General features: G+C 41.1%; 1 protein-coding gene across 16 annotated transcripts in view; it reads left to right on the top strand.

Moving 5' to 3' along the window:
- DGKD (diacylglycerol kinase delta) overlaps positions 1 to 18,815 on the top strand; it is a 61,279-nt gene that overhangs the window by 19,050 nt on the left and 23,414 nt on the right. For 7 of the 16 annotated variants that reach the window (XM_079314954.1, XM_079314950.1, XM_079314940.1 and 4 more), the window contains 6 exons: positions 13,936 to 14,040; positions 14,874 to 15,006; positions 15,563 to 15,669; positions 16,172 to 16,297; positions 17,316 to 17,418; positions 17,929 to 18,091. In XM_079314954.1, coding sequence (XP_079171080.1) covers positions 13,936 to 14,040; positions 14,874 to 15,006; positions 15,563 to 15,669; positions 16,172 to 16,297; positions 17,316 to 17,418; positions 17,929 to 18,091 — 737 coding nt within the window. The other 9 variants (XM_079314944.1, XM_079314949.1, XM_079314943.1 and 6 more) reach the window with 9 other exon arrangements.

Genomic DNA, 18,815 nt, shown 5'->3' with positions numbered 1-18,815 from the left:
GGGAAATTCCCTCAGGGAAATATCTCAGGTTGCTATGTATTTGCAAAGACTTGGCATTCAGGGATTTTCTTCCCTATAAGCTAAGAGGGTTTGCTAGAACCTGTTAGCACATGGGAGAGAAAAATTTGTTCTGCTGAGGGAGTTAGGGGTGATGTTCTTATTTATACTGGAGTTCTTACTAAAGGAATTTAATTTTTCCCATAGGCATTGAAATATGTAAACTTCTTTCTCTGAGTTTGTGTGTATCTCTGTGTGTGTTTATCTATGCATGCTATATATAGTGCGAAAGCAAAAGGAAGAACAGAAAGAAATAGCACAGAAATAACTGTGGGATTGTTCAGGATACTCATTAGATGTGGAATGTGTTCTAAGTAGTTGTAGTCTGGAAGCGTGGTGTCCCTGCCTCATTTTCTCCAGGCTCAGAAACTAGGAAGAAAATTGATTGTATTTCTGAGGTGCAGGTGTTCTGCAAGCTCCAATTTGGAGGATCACTTGGTGTGCAGAAAAAAACCCATTAACGTCAGCCCTGCAGGGTGTGTCGAGCTGGTGAACAGCAACAAACCTCAACATAGCCCCTGAGGGGCTCAGAACAGCAAAGGAAGAGGGCCTGGGCAAAGGCAGTGGTGCTCTAAGGCAAGGTGAAGGGGGGAGCGATCCAGGTGGAGGGAGGAATCCCTCCTTGTCCTGCAGGTGGTGACCAACACTGAGCTCTGTGCCTTGTGCTGCAGCATGGGGTGATCTGTTGCTTTAAGCACCTGCCAAAAGGGATTTCTGTTGTTTAACTGGAGCTTTTGCCTTTGTAGTACCTGTGTCTAGATAAAACCCCAACACCTTCCCAAAGCTTAAAACCATTTTCTGCATCCATAGTTGGACAGGTAGGAGGCACATCTGGGTAATTAAATATTGATATCAGGTGTCAATGTAACAGATTTGTATAGTGAGTTGAGCAGGAGATGCGTTTTCAGAAATGTGATGTTATTTACCTGTTAATAAAGCATTTTATCCTAGATCTTGCTTCAGTTTTCTCAAATATAAATAAGAACTGATTTTTCAGATAAATGTACTGCTACTGTGCAGCTTACTGTTGTAGTTGGGAGAGATCTAATATCCATCAGGAAGACTGTTTTAGGGGCAGAAGGAAGTAATGTATTTGCTCTCTCAGATTGCCTCATCCAAGTCAGTGAAAAGTTATTTCCAAGACTCTGGCATCAGGTTCTGCCAGTCCCTGCCTTCCCTAGCTGATAAAAGGTAAAGGCTTACCTTGAAATTCAAGCAGGTGCAGTTTGCCGTGTCTCCAGCTGAGCAGTTTATCATGGTGCTTAGGTAAATTCAAGAAAAAAATTTTTCTCTTAATTTCTGTCTGCTCTATCATGGCTTGTGGAGGTGCTTCACTCATTTACCTTCAGCTCTAAAAACAGGAAACCAAACGGTGGCCTCCTCTTGCTCTGTTACATCATTACTGTCAATGCTTTTGCTTCCTTGCAGTCATGTAGTTTTCTGTTGGTTTCCTTTGAGACCACTCTGCTTCCCCTCTGTATCTTCCTTCCTAAAATTCAGAATTCTTTGATGCATTTTTTCCCTGTTTCAAATCAGTGGGTCATATGATTTGAGTTTTTCTCCTAAACGGAAAATATTTAGCATTTGGTGTTTTAAGCAGAGTTTTAGATATTCTGATTTTCTTTTTGGTTTTTTTTTTGTTTTTTTGGTTTTTTTTTTTTTTCTTCAATGGAGACTGGTACTTGTGGGTTTATAAAAGAATAGTTTCTTTCTGAGAAAACTTAGCCCCCTGTCCAGGCATCTGTGCTGCCTAATGTATAGATTCTGCAGGTAAGGTTGCCTGAATGACACCCCTAAATTTTTGACATAAAGACAAGAAACAAAAACATCAGATAAACCACTAGGAATAGCAATGTTTATCCAAAACAAAGAGGTAATAAGAGCTGACCAGTCAGAAGAGCAGTTGTTGAAAGTACATTGAGGAGCATGGGGAGGCAGCATCATGAGAGGAGAAAACCAGAGAGCATAAAGCCAGCAGAGATTGTGCTGCATGGATAGAGGAGTAAGGTTAAAAAATAGCTGCCAGTAAACCTTTGACATAGGACATGACTGACAGGTAATTTGTTTACTCTCAGCAGAAAGAGTGAGAAAAGTGATTTCTTTTTAGGCACGAATCTCTTTGTCTAAAAAAAAGTGGGTAATAACAAATTCCACCATTATTTACTTGGTTGATTTTGCATAGATTTCCTCAGTAAGTGTATCCTGTTTGCAGTGGGGGCAGTTTTCAGGACTGCTACCCAGAGTTAATGGATAGATGACTATAGAATGGGCTGGGAGCATGTGACATTTTTTAGCTTATGATGTTGTACAGCTCCGTTCCCTGATGTGTAACGAAAAGTTTTATGTTTAGCTTTGTTCCTTTAGGTCCGGTAGTGTGGCTGCAAAAGTATTTAACAGGAAGCCTCTGGAAACAAATGTTATAGCAGCCCCATGCCAGAGCTCTCTTCCCTCATTAAGCTTCTAGGTGTGGTATTTGCTGTTTCTGTCATATCTCTGCCATCTCTGTCCTTAGGAGTCAGCTGTCTGCAAGATAAATTCTTCTGGGATATCTGGGCTGTGACAGGTGCTTTCCATGTATGATCCCTTGGTACATGGTGCATAGATCTCTCCCCAGTGCCTTTTTACTAGAGCTGCTGTCTTGCACAAGGCCTTAGAGAAGATCTGCTGTGGCACAAATGCAATGATAAATGTCTTCTTCTGGTAGTTCAGGACCCTTCCTTTTAGCCTCGCCATTGGATGGGTGAGGTCAGAGCCTGGCCCTGATTTCTGAGCAGCGCCTTCTTGGCCATACCCTCAAAACCTCCTGTGATTTCAAAAAAGCAGATTATTTGGGATCACACTGTGTGCATTAGGTCTTCCCACTGAGACTTTAGCTCTTTCCATGAACAATTTTTTCTTGGACAGTGCAGTTCTGCTGTAATGTGATTTTTTTAAGGTGCTCACATGATGAACTAGCCTCCAGTTCTGTGAGAAGCATTTAAACAAAATCTGCAATGAGGATGACTTCCATACTTTAATCTGAAATAGTGATGCTGGATAGCCTAGGTTTTACTTATCTCTGTCTCAAAATGATCTGCTTTGCCTGTCATGGACCTGAGCCATCTATCATACCTGTTCTCCCCTGTGACACCTGCAGGGTCTATGGGACACCAGTCACTCTCGTCTGTTGCTCAGGTCAACACTTTGCCACCACATCTGTCCCCTTAAAAGTCTTTGAAAAGACTTTGCATTGTCTCCTTTGGCCCAGTTTTGTTAATGTTTGTGTGGTGTACAAATTCCTCCTCAGACTGGTGTGAGGGCTGTAGATCTGCTCTTTTCTAGAAGGTGCCAACTGAGTTAAACCTGCTGCCTTCAGTGTAGTTGGTATTGTTAAAGAAGTGATTCCTTATCAGTTCATTGACCCTTTCCTGATTGGTATAAAGTATGTATTCTGTAATACTAGTCAAAAATGCCTCTCATCATCAGGGCCTGGAGAGGACATCATATCTTCCCAGGTACATATTTTGTTCCAGTATGATTATCACATGGTGGTTTGGTAAATGTTTTCCAGTTATTGCTACCAAATGGTGGTGTGGACTTTCACCCTCATTCACATAACATGAATTATATCTGATTCAGAGCTTTGAGATTCCATAGGAGAAATATTCTCTGTGTGGAGAGGGAATTTCGTGTAGTTTGGTTTCTTCTTTCTGGTGCTTTGGTGAAATGACAGCATGTTTTTGAGCGCCAGGAGCTATGCTAGTGACCCCTCCTCCTTAGTTAAAGGTTCTTCACTGGAAGAGGTGGAGCTTGAGCTCCTGAGCTCCTGTAAACCCTTTTCTGTTGGGAAGTACCTCTCAGCTCAGCCGCAGACAGGAAACAGCATATTATTACAGTCAGCGCCTGCCTCTCCACTTCATTGCCGTCAGAAGCAAACTTATCCCAGCTCCTCCTTAAGCAGGCAGCTAATCAGCTTGTGGCAAGTGGTACGTAGCTCAGAGAGACTGACCACAGACGAGACTAATCCTTGCATGTCAAGCAATCTGTTCAGGTTTTTTTCTGAGGGAGTAGGCTGCTCTGGACACTAGTTTAGAGGAAGATTGAACGTGAAAGGTAAGAGTAGGAGTGTGAATTTTCTGGATTGAGCACTGGGAAACATGGCACCTGTGCCAGCATAACAGATATCAAAGCTCAGGTTCTTTGGAATATGTTTGCTACGAGCTCTTACTGTTCACGTGTGCTTTCCTGAGTAGATTTATGTAGATGTAGATGTAGGAGTAAAGGGAAATGTGCCTGCGGTGCTGTTGGAAGTGCTGCACCCAGTTAAGAAATACTGTTTATTAACTGGTGATTCACCCTGACCAATGTCCCAGGAGAGAGGAAGTATTCAGGTTAGAATAATACCTCTCTTACAGAGCACTTGCATGACTGGAGGCAACAGTGGTTGTGGTAGGCTGAGGAACAGGGAGTTGCTGGTGCCCCTAAATGAAAGAGTGCAATCATCTCTGAGAAGGAGTATGGATGTCATTCTCCAGCTGTATGGAAGCCTCAGGTGTGCTACAATTTTTTTCATATTATAACCTTGTTATTTAGTACTGACTATTCAGCAGCAAAGTTGCCAATTTCTGTCTTGTGAATTTTTACGTTACTGATCTCCTCCAGAGATTTTTGCTGTATTCTCCCAGGGCTTGTTGATGCTTTGTAGAAATAGCATGAATTTTCATTTCTGGGTTAGTAACCCCTCTATAAACAGAGGGCAAACTGTTTGAACTTGGGTAAAAAATCAAAGTGCTGGACAGTCCTTCCTGGCGGGGAGAGTATATTGTTGATGTTTGCGGTTCATTCACAATGATGTGAAAGTGCCTTACCTCTTCATGATCTTGTGTCAAGTTGAATTATTTGTGTAGGTACTTTTAAATTAAAATAATCCTTTTCAGCAGAGAAGGCAGTGAAGTCTTCTCTGAAGTGTTTATTTTTAAAAGAAAATAGAGCTGTTGAAGCTACAGAAAGTTTGCTGCTCCTGCCTAGCACAAGAGCTGTGTGCCTGTAAGGCACTGTTGGAGCATGAGGAACCCAGATCAGCCAGATCAGAGGTTGGTTGTGCTGGTTTGGAATACAGGCTTCAAGAAGGAGCATGTCACTTTTATGAGGTGAAAGAACATAAGAACTTTCATTCCAAGCCGTTTGCAGGAAGTCACTGTTGGACTTCAAGCTTTGGCTGGTAGAGATCAGGAAAATCTGTGTGGTTTGACACTTGCACAGATTTCCCAAACTGCCCTGTGTGGCGTCAGCCCTATGAAGAAAATGGAGTTGAACATATGCTCCAGGGAGTCACTGGGCTTCCTAGCAAGGCAGAGGATTTTCCTCCCCTGCTTTCTCAACAGGGGAGTAAAGGGACCCAGAGAGACTGTCTGGGTAAAAGGACTGATTGATCAGCTGAGCAAAAGACCAATTGATCCGGTGACATGGTGACAGGCCAGTCCTGAATTCTCACACAGTCATGGATTGCCCTGTTAATGTTTGGAAAAAAGGAAAGATTAGAAAAGAGCAGCTTCTGAATAGGATGGTTCTTTCTTCCTTGTTTTTAAGCTCTCGTCTCTAAACTGGGCAAAATTGGAGCACATGTTGGAAATTCAGTTTTTGCTGGGGGTTGTTGTCTTTTCCACACCCATGTGTGTACAGGTTCAGGAACTGTGCACTCTTTGCTAGTGCTTGTACTCTGTTTATATTGGCAGCTGTCAGAATTTCCTTTATAAGCAAGCAAAAAGATGAGTAGAACCATGTATTACCGTGTCTAGAATCACTCTGCTGGTTTTCCACCTTCCTTCATTAAGTGCTGTTCAGTCCCCATTTCCTGTCAGAACTGCTGCAGTTTCAAAATACTTTGCTATTTTAGTAGTTTGCAATCCAGACTTCAGTGAGGCTTTTTTTTTCTTGAGAAAAGGCCCTCTGGTAAACAGACCATTCTGAGTCACTGTTAGTCAGTGAAAATAGCAATTTAAAATCCTTTCATGTCAAGGATTTTTAGGCCTCTTAATCCAGCCTCCTGTGGGAGCTGGTTATTAGTCTGCTGTCACAAAAGAAGGAAAAATCTGGAGAAAGACTACCAAAAAGAAGATAAACATGGAAGAAGAGATAGACAGTCTGGAAGAAGTTGCTGTGTGTGGAGAGATCTGGCGATTGCTACTGTATGTTACAGAGTGACTTGAAAATATGCGGGAGGTTTTAAGAGAGATGAAACTACTGTGTAAGAAGTCAGAGCTTTAACTGTTGTACTGTGGGATAGGATAGACAGGGAGCTGAAAAGTGAAGGAGACTGTAAAGAGCTTTTGCTTTCCTAGAGGGAAGTTTACAACTTTGAAATCATGTCTGCCCTTGTGTCTGAATATTGGAAGCTTTTGTTTGATAATGTCTTTGCTCTTTGTAACCGTTATGATGAATTGGGGTTTCACCTACTTTCCTGAGCAAGACTGCAGATACCAGCTTCTTCTCCTCTTCCAGGTGACAGCACAAAGGCAGAACAGTGTGGTCTTTTGAGAACATATTCAGCTTTACATGGAAGCTGTGCTAGAAGGAAAAGGATCATTTTTATGCAGGGAGAGGCTTGCTAGCATTACTTGCAGAAATACTGCCTCCCTATTTCTGGTGCCTGTGATGGTGCATGAATAGGACTGATCTTTTATTGCCCAGTGCTGTGACTTACTAGGTGCTAGTCTTGTAATGTGTGAGCCCACTGGGACAGCAGCTCTACCACTGGGGAACAATCCTGCCTCTGTTTTTCATGGGCTTTCTTCTGTTTGAGTGAGTAGGAAGCTTTCTCTGAAATACCCTTTACCTTCCTAAATGCACTGCCCTTTCTGAACAGAATGGTTCTGTTGAGGAACTCTTCTGGGCAGGACTGTCCTTTGGAAAGCAGGTAAAGAGATGCGTGTGCATCTACTGCATGAGGTGGAGGGTGTGTGGGTAATGGGGCTGTGCTAATATTCTTTGGCACTTGGTACAGCCACCCTATCCACTCCCGTTGGGTTTTGCTCCATGCTTGGAGATCTCTTGGAATTAACAGGCCTGAACTACCAAGGTCATTGCTTTTCTCACCTGCTAACAATGGCAAGACCTTGCATGCTCTAGCTTTTGACATGTTAAGTTGTTGCTAAAGTCTTAAAATTCTGTTCTTGTCTTGTGCTCCTCTTACCGATTGCCAAGTACAGGAATGTGCCTTGTTTAGGAACAGTTTCCAGAAGCCTGTAGGAATGTGACCCTGGTATGAGAGATGATAATTTTCCCAGGGATAACGCTGTGACTGGTCTAGTTTCCTGCTGCAGCATGGGGGAGGATAGGGACTGGGAGAAATCCCAGATGGAGGGTCAGCACGAGTTGAACTTGACCTGTGGCACAGTGTAGCGCAATAAGTGCCAGTGCTAATGCTCAGAGAAGATGCACTGCTGCCCTGGCTCAGGAGGGACAGATTGCAAGGTATGTGAACCTAATAATGTAAAAATCGTCCTAAAGAGACCACAACACACGCTGGACCTGCTTTCCTATGGAAGTGAGTGGTCCTGGATTTTATAGATTGAAAATGAAGGTAAAACAGCCACATGGAAGTTGGGGATAAAATAGCTGATGTATTGTGAACAGAGATTTGGGCACTTAGGGCTTTGAGGAAAATCTTGTTACTGCTATTAAAAAAGAAAAAAAAAGGGAAAGGAATTTGGCACAGCTCTAAGAACATCAATGACTTGTTTCATTTGGTGGAAATGAGAGTTTCCATAGGTGGAAGATGATCATTTTGGCAGGAAATTAAGATTTGCACTATAAAAAAACCATACAAAACTGATGCATTTTTCCACTGTTACATAAAAAGCTACTTTTCCTTTCCCATATCACTCAGGTTTTGGGGGAAGAGAATTTGTGCAGTTCTAGAGAGCTCTAACCTATCTCTGAAGTGAGTTAATGGGACTGGATTTGTTGGCAAAACTAGGTAAAAGCTGAATTGGGAAATGGAATAGGACTGTAATCTGTGGAGGAAGGCAAGCCTTGGACCCTCATAAGTCTTTGATACTCATATTTTTGCTCTCTTCCCAACTGTGGAGACCTACTGAAGTCACACTGACTCACTGCCTAAGGCTTTGCTCATCTGATGCTGAGCTCCAGATTGTTTCAGATACAGATGTCATTGAGACAGACGTTAAAGATTTTAACTGGTTTGAATATCAAATTTGTGTTTTCCTCTCCCTTTTTCAGAGTTGTCTTTTTTGTGTATTTGCCGAGGGAGTGGCACTTGTTAATCCACACTTAACCCATTTTTGCCCTGTGTGAGTTCAGTAATTGTGGTTGAAACACAGTAGATTGCTGGTTTGAGAACCTTGCTGATGAATACAGGTGAGATGTATTACTGTATTCCAGTGTTCATTTCACTACTCCTGTCACTGAAGCAGGAGCTGAAGTGGAAGAATGGCTGGGTCCTCATTACAATCTCACCCAGTTTTCCTTCCTGAGTCTTGGGATCTCAGGATGCCAACATCATTCTCCACCATACAGAGCAGACATAGCACTTAGCTACAGATGGGGGATGCTTTCCCTACCTTTACTGTATGTGATCAAGCTGAAGGTTTTGCAGCTTTTTATATTTTTTTTTCTAGCTTTTAGATCTCTAGAGCTCCAGGAATTCATGTTATCTCTGTACTCAAGTCATTAGCTGCAGGATCTCTTAGTGGGATTTATGGCTAGCAGCTTTGAATGTAAGTCTATATTGGAACAGGATATGAGTAAAAGGAAGCAGTCAGAATGAGCAGGTGTTCTCATACCACCACATTTGGCCATTCTGAGAAATGTACACATCAGGAAAATTATATTTAGCAGAGTTCAATGTCCTCCATCTCCCCCCACAGCATTTCTTCTGTCAGCTCTGTGATTGGGCCAGTGTGATTTTAACTTGTTTTGCCATCTTTTGTGGTCACTGAGCTCACCAGATGTACTCTGATAACAAACAGTCCCAGGGCATGCTTGGCTAGACTGTCACTTTCTTGCTGAGAAGTTTCTGGGCAGCCAGAAAATGCCCCAGGTGAGCAGAGATAATAAAGTTGTCTTGGGAGGCAGCAAGACATGAGGATGAAGTTTATGCTCCAGCTGTTGGTGAGGGGAAGGTTGCTCAGTACAACAAAGGGTGAAGTATATCAGATTTCTGTTTAAAATTTGGTCTATTATAGGAGTCTTTTTTGGATTGCCTTCTGAATCTTATTATTCACAGCTGTTCATCAGGGAAGGACATCCAGGGACATTAGTCCATTTTTAGAACATGAAATGAGGAGTTTTCTTTGGTTGGCTCTGTTGTTTGTTATCTGGCTGGATTTGAAATGTCAGTAAACTAGTGTTAGTTTTGGACAGAGGAGTGTGGGTCAACATGAGAGGTGGGGGTTAACAGCTGGTAAGAGGGAATGGGCCATATGAGAGAGAGAGAGGAGATAAAGCTAAATTTTCAGTGTTAAAGAGTGTCTGTCTGTGTTTGCACAAGACAGCCAGTGAAGGCATGGTTATTTTCAGATTTAGGTTTTTTTAGATTTAGAGTGGGCAAACTTGAAAATTGAGAATTTCTCTAAAAGACTTGATTCGTGGAGGGCACATAACTACTTGCTGGGGACCTAATTATCACCCCCATTTCTGCAAAATGTATTTCAAAGGTTTCATATGCTGTGAGAAGTTCATATTTAACTGGTATCCTGATTGAAACGTCTTTAATGCTTTCTGCCATTCCCATGTGTCCTCTGGGAGTAATTAGAGGGATTGGCAGACTTTTTCCCCCCCATGACTGTGGTGCTCTTTTTCTGGTCAGGATTAGATGTCAATCATATCACCATGTGGATGAGTGAGCACTGGGCACCCAGTTTCTACTAATGAGTGAAATCTAAAGAATCACATCTATAAGTTCAGTAGCATTTAGGATCAAAAAAGTTTTTAATATTTACTTTTTAAGCAGAATAAGCTCTTCTAATTTGCATAATTGCTCATATCTAGATACAGTTCTGAGCTGTTTTGGGCCAGGCATGCTCAGAGTTCTGCCAATCCCCAAACAGGCCAAAAATCTATGAGATTAAAAATGAATCTGAAGGCTTTTTTTTTTTTTTTTTAAACTCCTGGTAAGGCAGCCCTCATCCTAACTCAAAAGCAATCAGATTGTTGTTTTCGTGCTCTCCATTTATGAGAGCAAGAGGTCACTGGATGACATTACTGCTTTGTAAATTTAGAACAAATAAAAGGAAATGCTACTTCACCTAGTGCGTCGTCATCCTGTGGAATATACTGTTCCAGGATGTTAGTCAAAAGCTGGAGCCGGAACTTAGAAAAATAGCTGGACCATGCTCGTTTGTAGCCATGTCCACCAACAGGGATGAGCAAGACTTGTGTTCCAGAGTGTTGGCTCATTGCAGCTGTAGCTGAGAGTGAACTCCCTGGACTCGTGGCTGGGAAAGGACAGCTTTCCAGGGGGAAGATTGGTGTGGCTTCTTTTGAGATGACAAGAATGATTTTATTTTTGTGCAAGATGTTAAACTGATCATCGCTCTTGCCTGAACAGCACAGTGTATGTAAGAGCCTTGCCCCTCTGGCAGTATCCTTCAGCAGGTGGATGTCTGGAGCTGAAATAGCTGGTTCAAGGAGAGGGAGGGAGCAGGGTCAGGAGGAGTGAGTGAGCGCTGCTGTTGCTCAGCCCGGTGCCGTAGTGCGCGTTCTGCCCACCAGCCTGCACAGGAAGGAGCAGCAGCTGCTGCACTGCAGGGCAGGCACCAGGGGCTGGTGCTCACCAGGTGCCTGGGCTGGGCTGGGGGTGCTGAACTGCTGAACTGCTCTGCACAGGATGGGACCCTATTAACACCTTGCTGCATTCCTCGATTATCCTTGCTAAGATGTTTAAGTGTAATACTGCTGCATATTAGTCAGGAAAACAGGTTTGTATGGTTTCTTCATTTCCCCAAATAACTGGTACACTGGTTACATTAAAATCTTGTCTTTCATAGTGAATTCTGAACTGTCCCAGTTTGTTCACCTTAGGAGCAAGCTTTTTGAAGAGGTTTATTCTTTTATTTCCCGTCTCTGGTGATGTCAATAAATCACAGTGCAAATGTTGCTTTTGAGCTGACTAATGGGGAATGCTCTTCATATATTTATCCTGCACAGTTACATTTTTATTTGCAGTTTTGTAATTACACAATAGACCCTTTATTTTAATTCTGTGACTCTTTGTCTGGATGATTCATGTATGAAAATCTTTTGATCTCTTTATTTATCTTCTTGTCTTATAAACTATGACTTTGTTCTTTGAACAGAGGGTTGTCTAACACTGGTTGTGGGGATTTTTAAGATGATACAGGAGGTGACTTAAGAAGGAATTAATTGTTTTCTATATTGGATGTCCTATCCAATGATGCAGGAAGTCAGTAGCCTCAGAAATTAATTCTTATCAAAGGAGTGTCTGTATTTCTGTATTTTATGTCAATATTTAAAATTTCTTGTCTTCCAGTGTGATTAAAAGTTATGCTATAGTTTGCATTTTCCTTCTGTCCCCCAAAAAAGGCAGAAAAATAGGAAAAGGGACAGCACTGAGTAGGAGTGTTCTGAAGGTATTCTTCCCCAATGCTCCAGAACATGCCAGTGATTCAAAATGAACTGGTGGTTTCTTACAGAATTTGCCTGGTTTTACAGCCATGAAAGGTCCTTGGATGCTTCATCCTAGAATGTTTGGACTTTATGTGTGCTACTGTTGTATGTATGCAACCGTAGATGTTCTTGGCCTAATTACCAGGAAGAAAGTGAGGCCTAGTGGTGTCTGAACAAATTAGTTAACCTTGGTTTTACTTCCAGGGAAAAAGCTGCTTCCTCTTAGCAGGCTCAGACATGCCCCTTATTCTTCTCCAACTTCACACTGATTTATGCATCAGTGGTTTCATGGTCTGGGAAAAGTTTTTCTAGGGCAGCCATTCTTACATAGCAGAGTTTTTGATGGAAATACATTTAGCTGAATGCTTTCCTGCTTTTCCAAGGAAGAAGAAACATTCCTGTGATTACCTTCTTTGGAAATAATTTTTTTTGAAGCTGGAAATGTTTAAAGGAAAGTGAGGGAAGAGAGAATGAGTTTTTCAAAATTTTATTTTTAGAATAGAGTAAATATTTACATCTGTGTGCTTACAGTTGATACAGATCAGGTCATTTTGTCCAAGATAGAATGCTTCAAATGCTAAAACTGTGTTTCTAATATAAATGGTCAGTCCTTTCTTTAAAAAGGGACTTAGCTCCTTTCTTTGCCTACTTAATGTGTCTCTAGCACCAATTTCTAGGTATTGGTTGTGCCTCTGGGTAAGATGGTGTTATTGCAGGTAAATCTGCAGTCTGTCAATGAAAAGATATACAGTTTGAAAATTGAAGACCTTAAAATAAAGCACAACTTTCCAGGTGTATCTTTTTTGTTGACATTACATCCACATTTCTTGGCGGATGCTCTGAAGCACTTCAACATCAACTAAAAGTTTGGTGTTCAATTTCAAAGGCGTTTATTTTCAATCTGTTTTATGAATGATAATGAGAGAAGTGAGGAACAGACTGGAAAACAGGGATATCATGTATTGGAGTGATGTGTGTGGGTGTTTTAATGTTCATTAACAAAACTTTGGCTGAATGGTTGGGCCTCTTGAGATTGACACAATCTTAGTTTATTTTAATCCATTCTTTCAGATGTTAGGTACAATTTGCTTGTAAAGCAGGTGATGTTAACAAATTTGTTCATGTGCAGTATGTAGAGGGGTGGAGGAGAGTCTGGACTGCTGAAAATTTTTAGAGTTGACATAAAAGGGAGCCTTTTGATTTTTGTTAACAGTGCTCAACCTTAATGTAGCTTTCCTTAAATCAAAATCTTGAAAACACTTCAGTATTGGTCTAATTTAAGTCAGCTTGATGGAAATCAATACAGTGGTGTACACAAAGAAACATTGAGATAGCTACACTGTGTGGAAGAAAGACTTTTGTCTTAGGAAGAATAAAGTTTGATATATAGTCAAGTCTGGACTCCAGCTGAATGGGCAGCCCTGAGAACAGTGGACATGGGCCTCTGAAAAGCAGAGAGCTTTTATTTCTCTCTGCTGCCACCAACTGACTGAAGGAGAGGGAGTTGGTGGTAGAGGGGACAGGGGCTTGGTCCCTCCCTGGACAGAGGGAAACTTTGGCTACCCTGCGTGTCTTCTGCTTGTTTGTTAAAATATTGTTTATTTAACATAGGGTAACTAATGCATGGGAATTAGCCCAGGGTACAAACAAACTGAGGACAGAATTGTTAGACAGAGGCAAACTCACCACTGCCTCAGCCTGGTAGGGGAACATTTGTTAGAATATCTTTCAGGTACGTAGAACAAGCCGTCAGGAAACATGAGTATTCAAATTGCTTATTTTGTTTTATTTTTTCCCTCCTCATGAGGGAGACTAAACAAATCATCATGACTAAACAAATTTTTGGTATGATATTGTAGAATATGTTATTTGATTCATTAATTGCTAGAGACTGGTGGACTGTGCTATTAACAAAATGTGTTAATGTTCTTACTAGTTTTAAAAAGACTTATGCAAAGTTTGCACATAATTACTCCTGCTACTCTGCTTGATTTGTGTTGTGCTGTTATTTAGGTATGAGAGATTTCTTTACTCAATTCAGTATTGGGAATGACAGCTAAAATCTCAGTGGTTCTATAAATTTAGGAAAAAAATAAGATGTGCTGTGGTTGAAGAGAAACACGGTTCAGAGGTGCAAATAACTTTCATTGTGCAGCTCTGAAAACAGCTTCAACTGACTACACTAGCTGGTAGGGTGTTCCCTTGCTGTCTCTCACTGACATGTCCACTCCTCATTTTATCTCTCTTCAGATTATTACTCCATGTCGGAAGCTCATCCTTTGTGCTGATAACAGAAAAGAGATGGAAGACTGGATTGCAGCACTGAAGACTGTACAAAACCGTGAACATTTTGAGGTAATAAATAGGAAAATGTGTTCCTTTGTATTCTGTGCTTCCTCTGCTACATCACAGCTTGTTTTGAGAGTTAGCTTCCAGTGAAGTTAGTAGAAGTCATTTTGTTGATTATAATGGGTAATAGTGTTAGGACCTTCTGTAAAATTGATCCCAAATACATGGAAGTGATTCTCCAAAGCATGTTTGACTTTGTATATACTCCTCTGGGAGTTTGGAGAGATATTTCGGAACGTGGATAGGTTATGAAGCAAAGTTCCCCTCCCACAGTCTTTTAATTTTGCAATTACCCTCCCTGTCCTAATTCACATCTTCTCTGCTTGATATTCTGCCAGCACCAGTCCATCTGCCTGCTTCCTGGGACTGAGTGAGACCAGCACTGTCACCACAAAAGCCTGTCTTGTGTTTTCTTCACTCTGATACTTGCCTCTCTTATGCTGGCACAAGCATTTCTCTGCTACACAATGAGCTAGGCTGGGGAACTGATCTTGGGGAAAATCTAATTGACTATGGGGATAGTCAGATTATGGGAAAGTCTATCTGAAAATGGGGATAAATTCTCCAGTTCATTTCCCTAAACATACTTGCAGTAAAACAAGGATGAGAGGTGGTATAGGAGCTGTAATTGAAGGTGTGGCTTCTTCAGGTAGTCTCTTTTGCCTTAGAGACCTTCTTGAGTTTCAGCTAATTTGTAAAAAAACTGCATGTGGCCCACTCTTTCATAGCAACAAAGTGTTCTGTTTCTGCTTTTTCTGAAGGCTTCATGCAAGTATTCAGAGAAAAAAAAGTCTTGTTGCTCTACTTTAGACCTTGCTGTAATACATTTGTATCATCAGTCTACCCAGTACAGCATGGACCATTTCTCAGGGATGCACAACTGGTACGCCTGCTCCCACGCCCGGCCAACGTACTGCAACGTGTGTCGGGAGGCCTTGTCTGGGGTCACGTCACATGGACTGTCCTGTGAAGGTGAGTGTGCCCTTGTCTTCTGCCTGGGGAGGAACAGCCTCATTTTATCTTTGTTTTTGCCTATATACCTAAATACTGCCATCCCTTGTGAAGTCATGTGTCTGCAGTGAGTAGATACATACTTCTGAGGTATCTGAGAGAATATTCATAAGAAGACTCCTATTCATGAGAATAATTGTATTTGTAAGAACTCCTTGTTAAATGTTTAAATGCCAGGAGGTTATTCTTTCTCAGCCTTGGCTTAGAAATGCCTGGTTCTGCATAGCTCATGCTTCTAAGATGAATGTGGTGACACCTATGCTGTGTATAATGAATGGAGGATGTGTAACTGTATAAATCATATTAAATTTAACAAGGTGATCACTAAGCTTTGTACAAGCAACTGGCAAAAATGACAAGGCAAGAATTAATAGCTAGATCAGAACACTTACAGCTGATCATTTTGGTGGTGCTAAAAAGGATAGAGCGTGCCTATGCTTTCTTCTGGAGCCAAATACACACTGCCACATTAGAGCTCCTGAGGCAGGATTATTTACATTCTTCTCTTCCTTCCTAGTGTGCAAGTTTAAAGCCCACAAGCGCTGTGCTGTGCGAGCAACCAACAATTGCAAATGGACAACTCTGGCCTCTATTGGGAAGGATATCATTGAGGATGAAGATGGGGTAGGTGTTAGTCTGAACTTTTCCAGCCTTACCTTGATATGGAAGCACTGCCTTGTGTTCTATACCTTTTTTTTTTTTTTTTTTTTTTTTTTTCACTTCATAAAGATTCTGCTTTATCTGAGCATGGGATTCTGTGTGAAAAGTCCAGCCAGGAGCGCAAGGGATTTCTTTGTAGGAATAAACTGCTATGGACTGTGAGAGTTGAGATGAAATAATTGGAAGCATGGGAAACTTGATCTAAGTTTCAGCAAAAGAAAAATAAATTAGTGTTTGGAACAGCACTTTAACATATTGGGATGCCTGATGCAAGTCAGTGTTTCCTGGGTAGCTTGGACTCTGTGCTTGAGCATGATGTAAAATGCCAGAATTGGTCCTCGGGTGTTTTCTAGGAATTGCCTTTGCTGTCCTTAAACAATGCATATAAAGAGTTACTTCTCTGTATATCTCAGGGTCATGATGCCTCCTGTACCTTTAAGCTTCTGTTCCTCTGTACTTTTTGCAGATCTCAATGCCACATCAGTGGCTGGAAGGAAACCTGCCTGTGAGTGCTAAATGCACTGTGTGTGATAAAACCTGTGGCAGTGTCCTGCGCTTGCAAGACTGGCGCTGCCTGTGGTGCAAAGCCATGGTGAGTTGAATAAATGTGATCATTTCAGTAAAAGAACAGTTCTTGATCAGCTCTGTGGTATGTTCTTTTAATGACACTTGCTTAGATTAAAATCTCTAACCATGCTGTCAGTGTTTGCCATGAAGGACTTTATTGTTCTGCAAGAAGTAGATATTTAATTTGCGCTCAGAAGTGGTGCTGTGATACATAACAGCAAGACCTGAAAAAAATATCCAGCTTCTAGAAAAGCTAATTTTATTTTGAGTGTGGGCTTTCACAGAAGAATCTGATTACAGTGGACATGAATCAAAACTTTAGTCATGGACTACATTGGATTTTAAGAAGCCATTATTTATTTCTACAGCTTGAAAAAGTGCAACAAACTGTAAAGAATACTCAGCTATTTTAATAATAACAATTTCCCTTCCATTGCAATGGATTGCTCTTGCCTGAAGTGATGCAGATCTTGCTGTGTTTCCAGTTGTCTATAGTACTAGTAATAGAAATATCACGAAATACGTTTTTAGAATGTGGGGCTCAAATGCCAAGCAAGTCTTCTATCTTGCAGTCTTTATGTACCAGAAAAGCCCTGCTCTACTTCATATTTCCTTTTTTAAGTGGCTTCACTTACCTCTAATGTCCCTCATGTCTTCCTGCTTTTTTTTTTTTGCTTCCTTATTCTATTGAGTTCCCAGCTTCTTCTTTTGTTGCTACTTCAGATCTTAGCTGAGTCTGGAATTTTGATGCCTGAAGGCTCCTGAAGCCACAAAATCTGGTATCTAGTTCTCTCAGCACTCAAAGTGCTGGTCTCAGAAATTCAAATGGTAGAAAAGTCCATACTAATGGAAAGAACAGAATTTGTAGAAGGCTCTGATTATAAAATTTAAAAAATAACTTTATCAATAAATTCATCAATTGACATTTTTTGGTGATTTCACCCCCTCCACCTTTCTTCCTCTTACAACTTTTGGGTGGCTTTAGGAGTTATACCACAGTGTCCAAAATAGTCTGAATTATTCTTTTTTGGTGGTGTTTTCAGGTACACACAGCATGTAAAGAGTTGTTGCCAAACAAATGCCCTCTTGGGCTCTGCAAAGTGTCTGTCATTCCTCCTACTGCGCTTAACAGCATTGATTCAGATGGTAAGTATTTCTAGTAAGTAGCACTTCTTTCTCTTCCTCACAGTCACAGCCACTGCAGCTGGCGCTATTAATGCCAGGTTCTGTCAGCTGGAAATTCTGCTTTTGCTGTTGCTGAAACTTGTCACTGGAAGTCATTACTGATTCTGGTAGTGAATTGTTTGCTTTGCTTTTACAAATGTGTATATCAATGTTTGCTGAGCTGCAACTGATTAAATTTATTGACAATAACTATATTGCCGAAGCAATTTGGGAAGGTTGGGGAAGCTGAAAATTTTGGCATACTGCTGCAAGATAACTGTGACATTTGGCAGCATGAGGTGTGGTTCATGCAGAATTCAGGGCTGTGCACATTTGGCATTCACCCAGTGAGTGCCATAAGCACAAGGAAAATATTAGCTGCTTCATAGCTGGGCTGGGGTGTGGGTTGTTGGTTTTTCTCTCCATTCATCCCCATGGGCAGCTTCACGTCTCTGGGCTTTTCCTCCTTCTCTCTTCCCTTTTCCCCAACAGGTTTCTGGAAAGCTACTTGTCCCCCTTCTTGCACAAGCCCTTTGTTGGTCTTTGTCAACTCAAAAAGTGGAGACAACCAAGGAGTAAAATTTCTACGAAGATTCAAACAACTGCTGAATCCAGCCCAGGTGTTTGATCTCATGAATGGAGGACCTCACCTTGGGTAGGCAGATACTCTATGGAAACAAAAAGTCCTTGTAAATACCAACAAAGTACAAGGGATTTATTTGATTAAGCTCACCCTCAAATGTAGCAGGGAACCTATTCCTCAGAAGAAACTAAACTTGAGGTTTGGAGGGGTTTTCCTCATTCTGTGTTAGGTGTTATTGATTAGCTAAAACCAAAAATGTTGTCAAAAAGTTATTATATCCATTCATCAGTAATAGCAGGACAGCTTGAGGCGCTTTGGGAGAATTCCAGAAACACTCCCCTGGAAAAAGACCAAGCATGGAAAGCTTGAATCCATAAGAAAACTTGTCAGCAAACGGACTTTTAACAGGCATCCTGATGTACTGCTAAGAAGAGTTAATTTCAGTTAACTCAGTTGAACAGATGAATGTCATAGATAGCTAATGAATATTGTCAAGATGAGATTTATTGAGAAATAACTTATCTGAGAAGTCTGGGAAACTTCCATCCCTTAAAGATTTTGTGGTGATATTGTGGAAAGACTCTTATGAGCGTGTTTGGTAAAGTTGATTCTGTCCTAGAGTCTAAGTTACATTTCAGACTTTTTGACAAATTGTGCTAGAATATCTATGGTTACAGAAAAAGAGTGAGTGCTATGAAATACATTTCTTTTGTATATTTCTGCAACTATCACTTGAAAAAATTGTTTGCCTATTTTCAAATGTTTTTGTATTGCATCGGGTTTAAGTAACTTGTGT

The sequence above is a fragment of the Erithacus rubecula genome, assembly GCF_903797595.1.
Source record: "Erithacus rubecula genome assembly, chromosome: 11".
NCBI classification, from domain to species: Eukaryota; Metazoa; Chordata; class Aves; order Passeriformes; family Muscicapidae; genus Erithacus; species Erithacus rubecula.
Note: the sequence above shows the minus strand (reverse complement) of the source record. Positions and strands in the feature narration are given on the sequence as shown.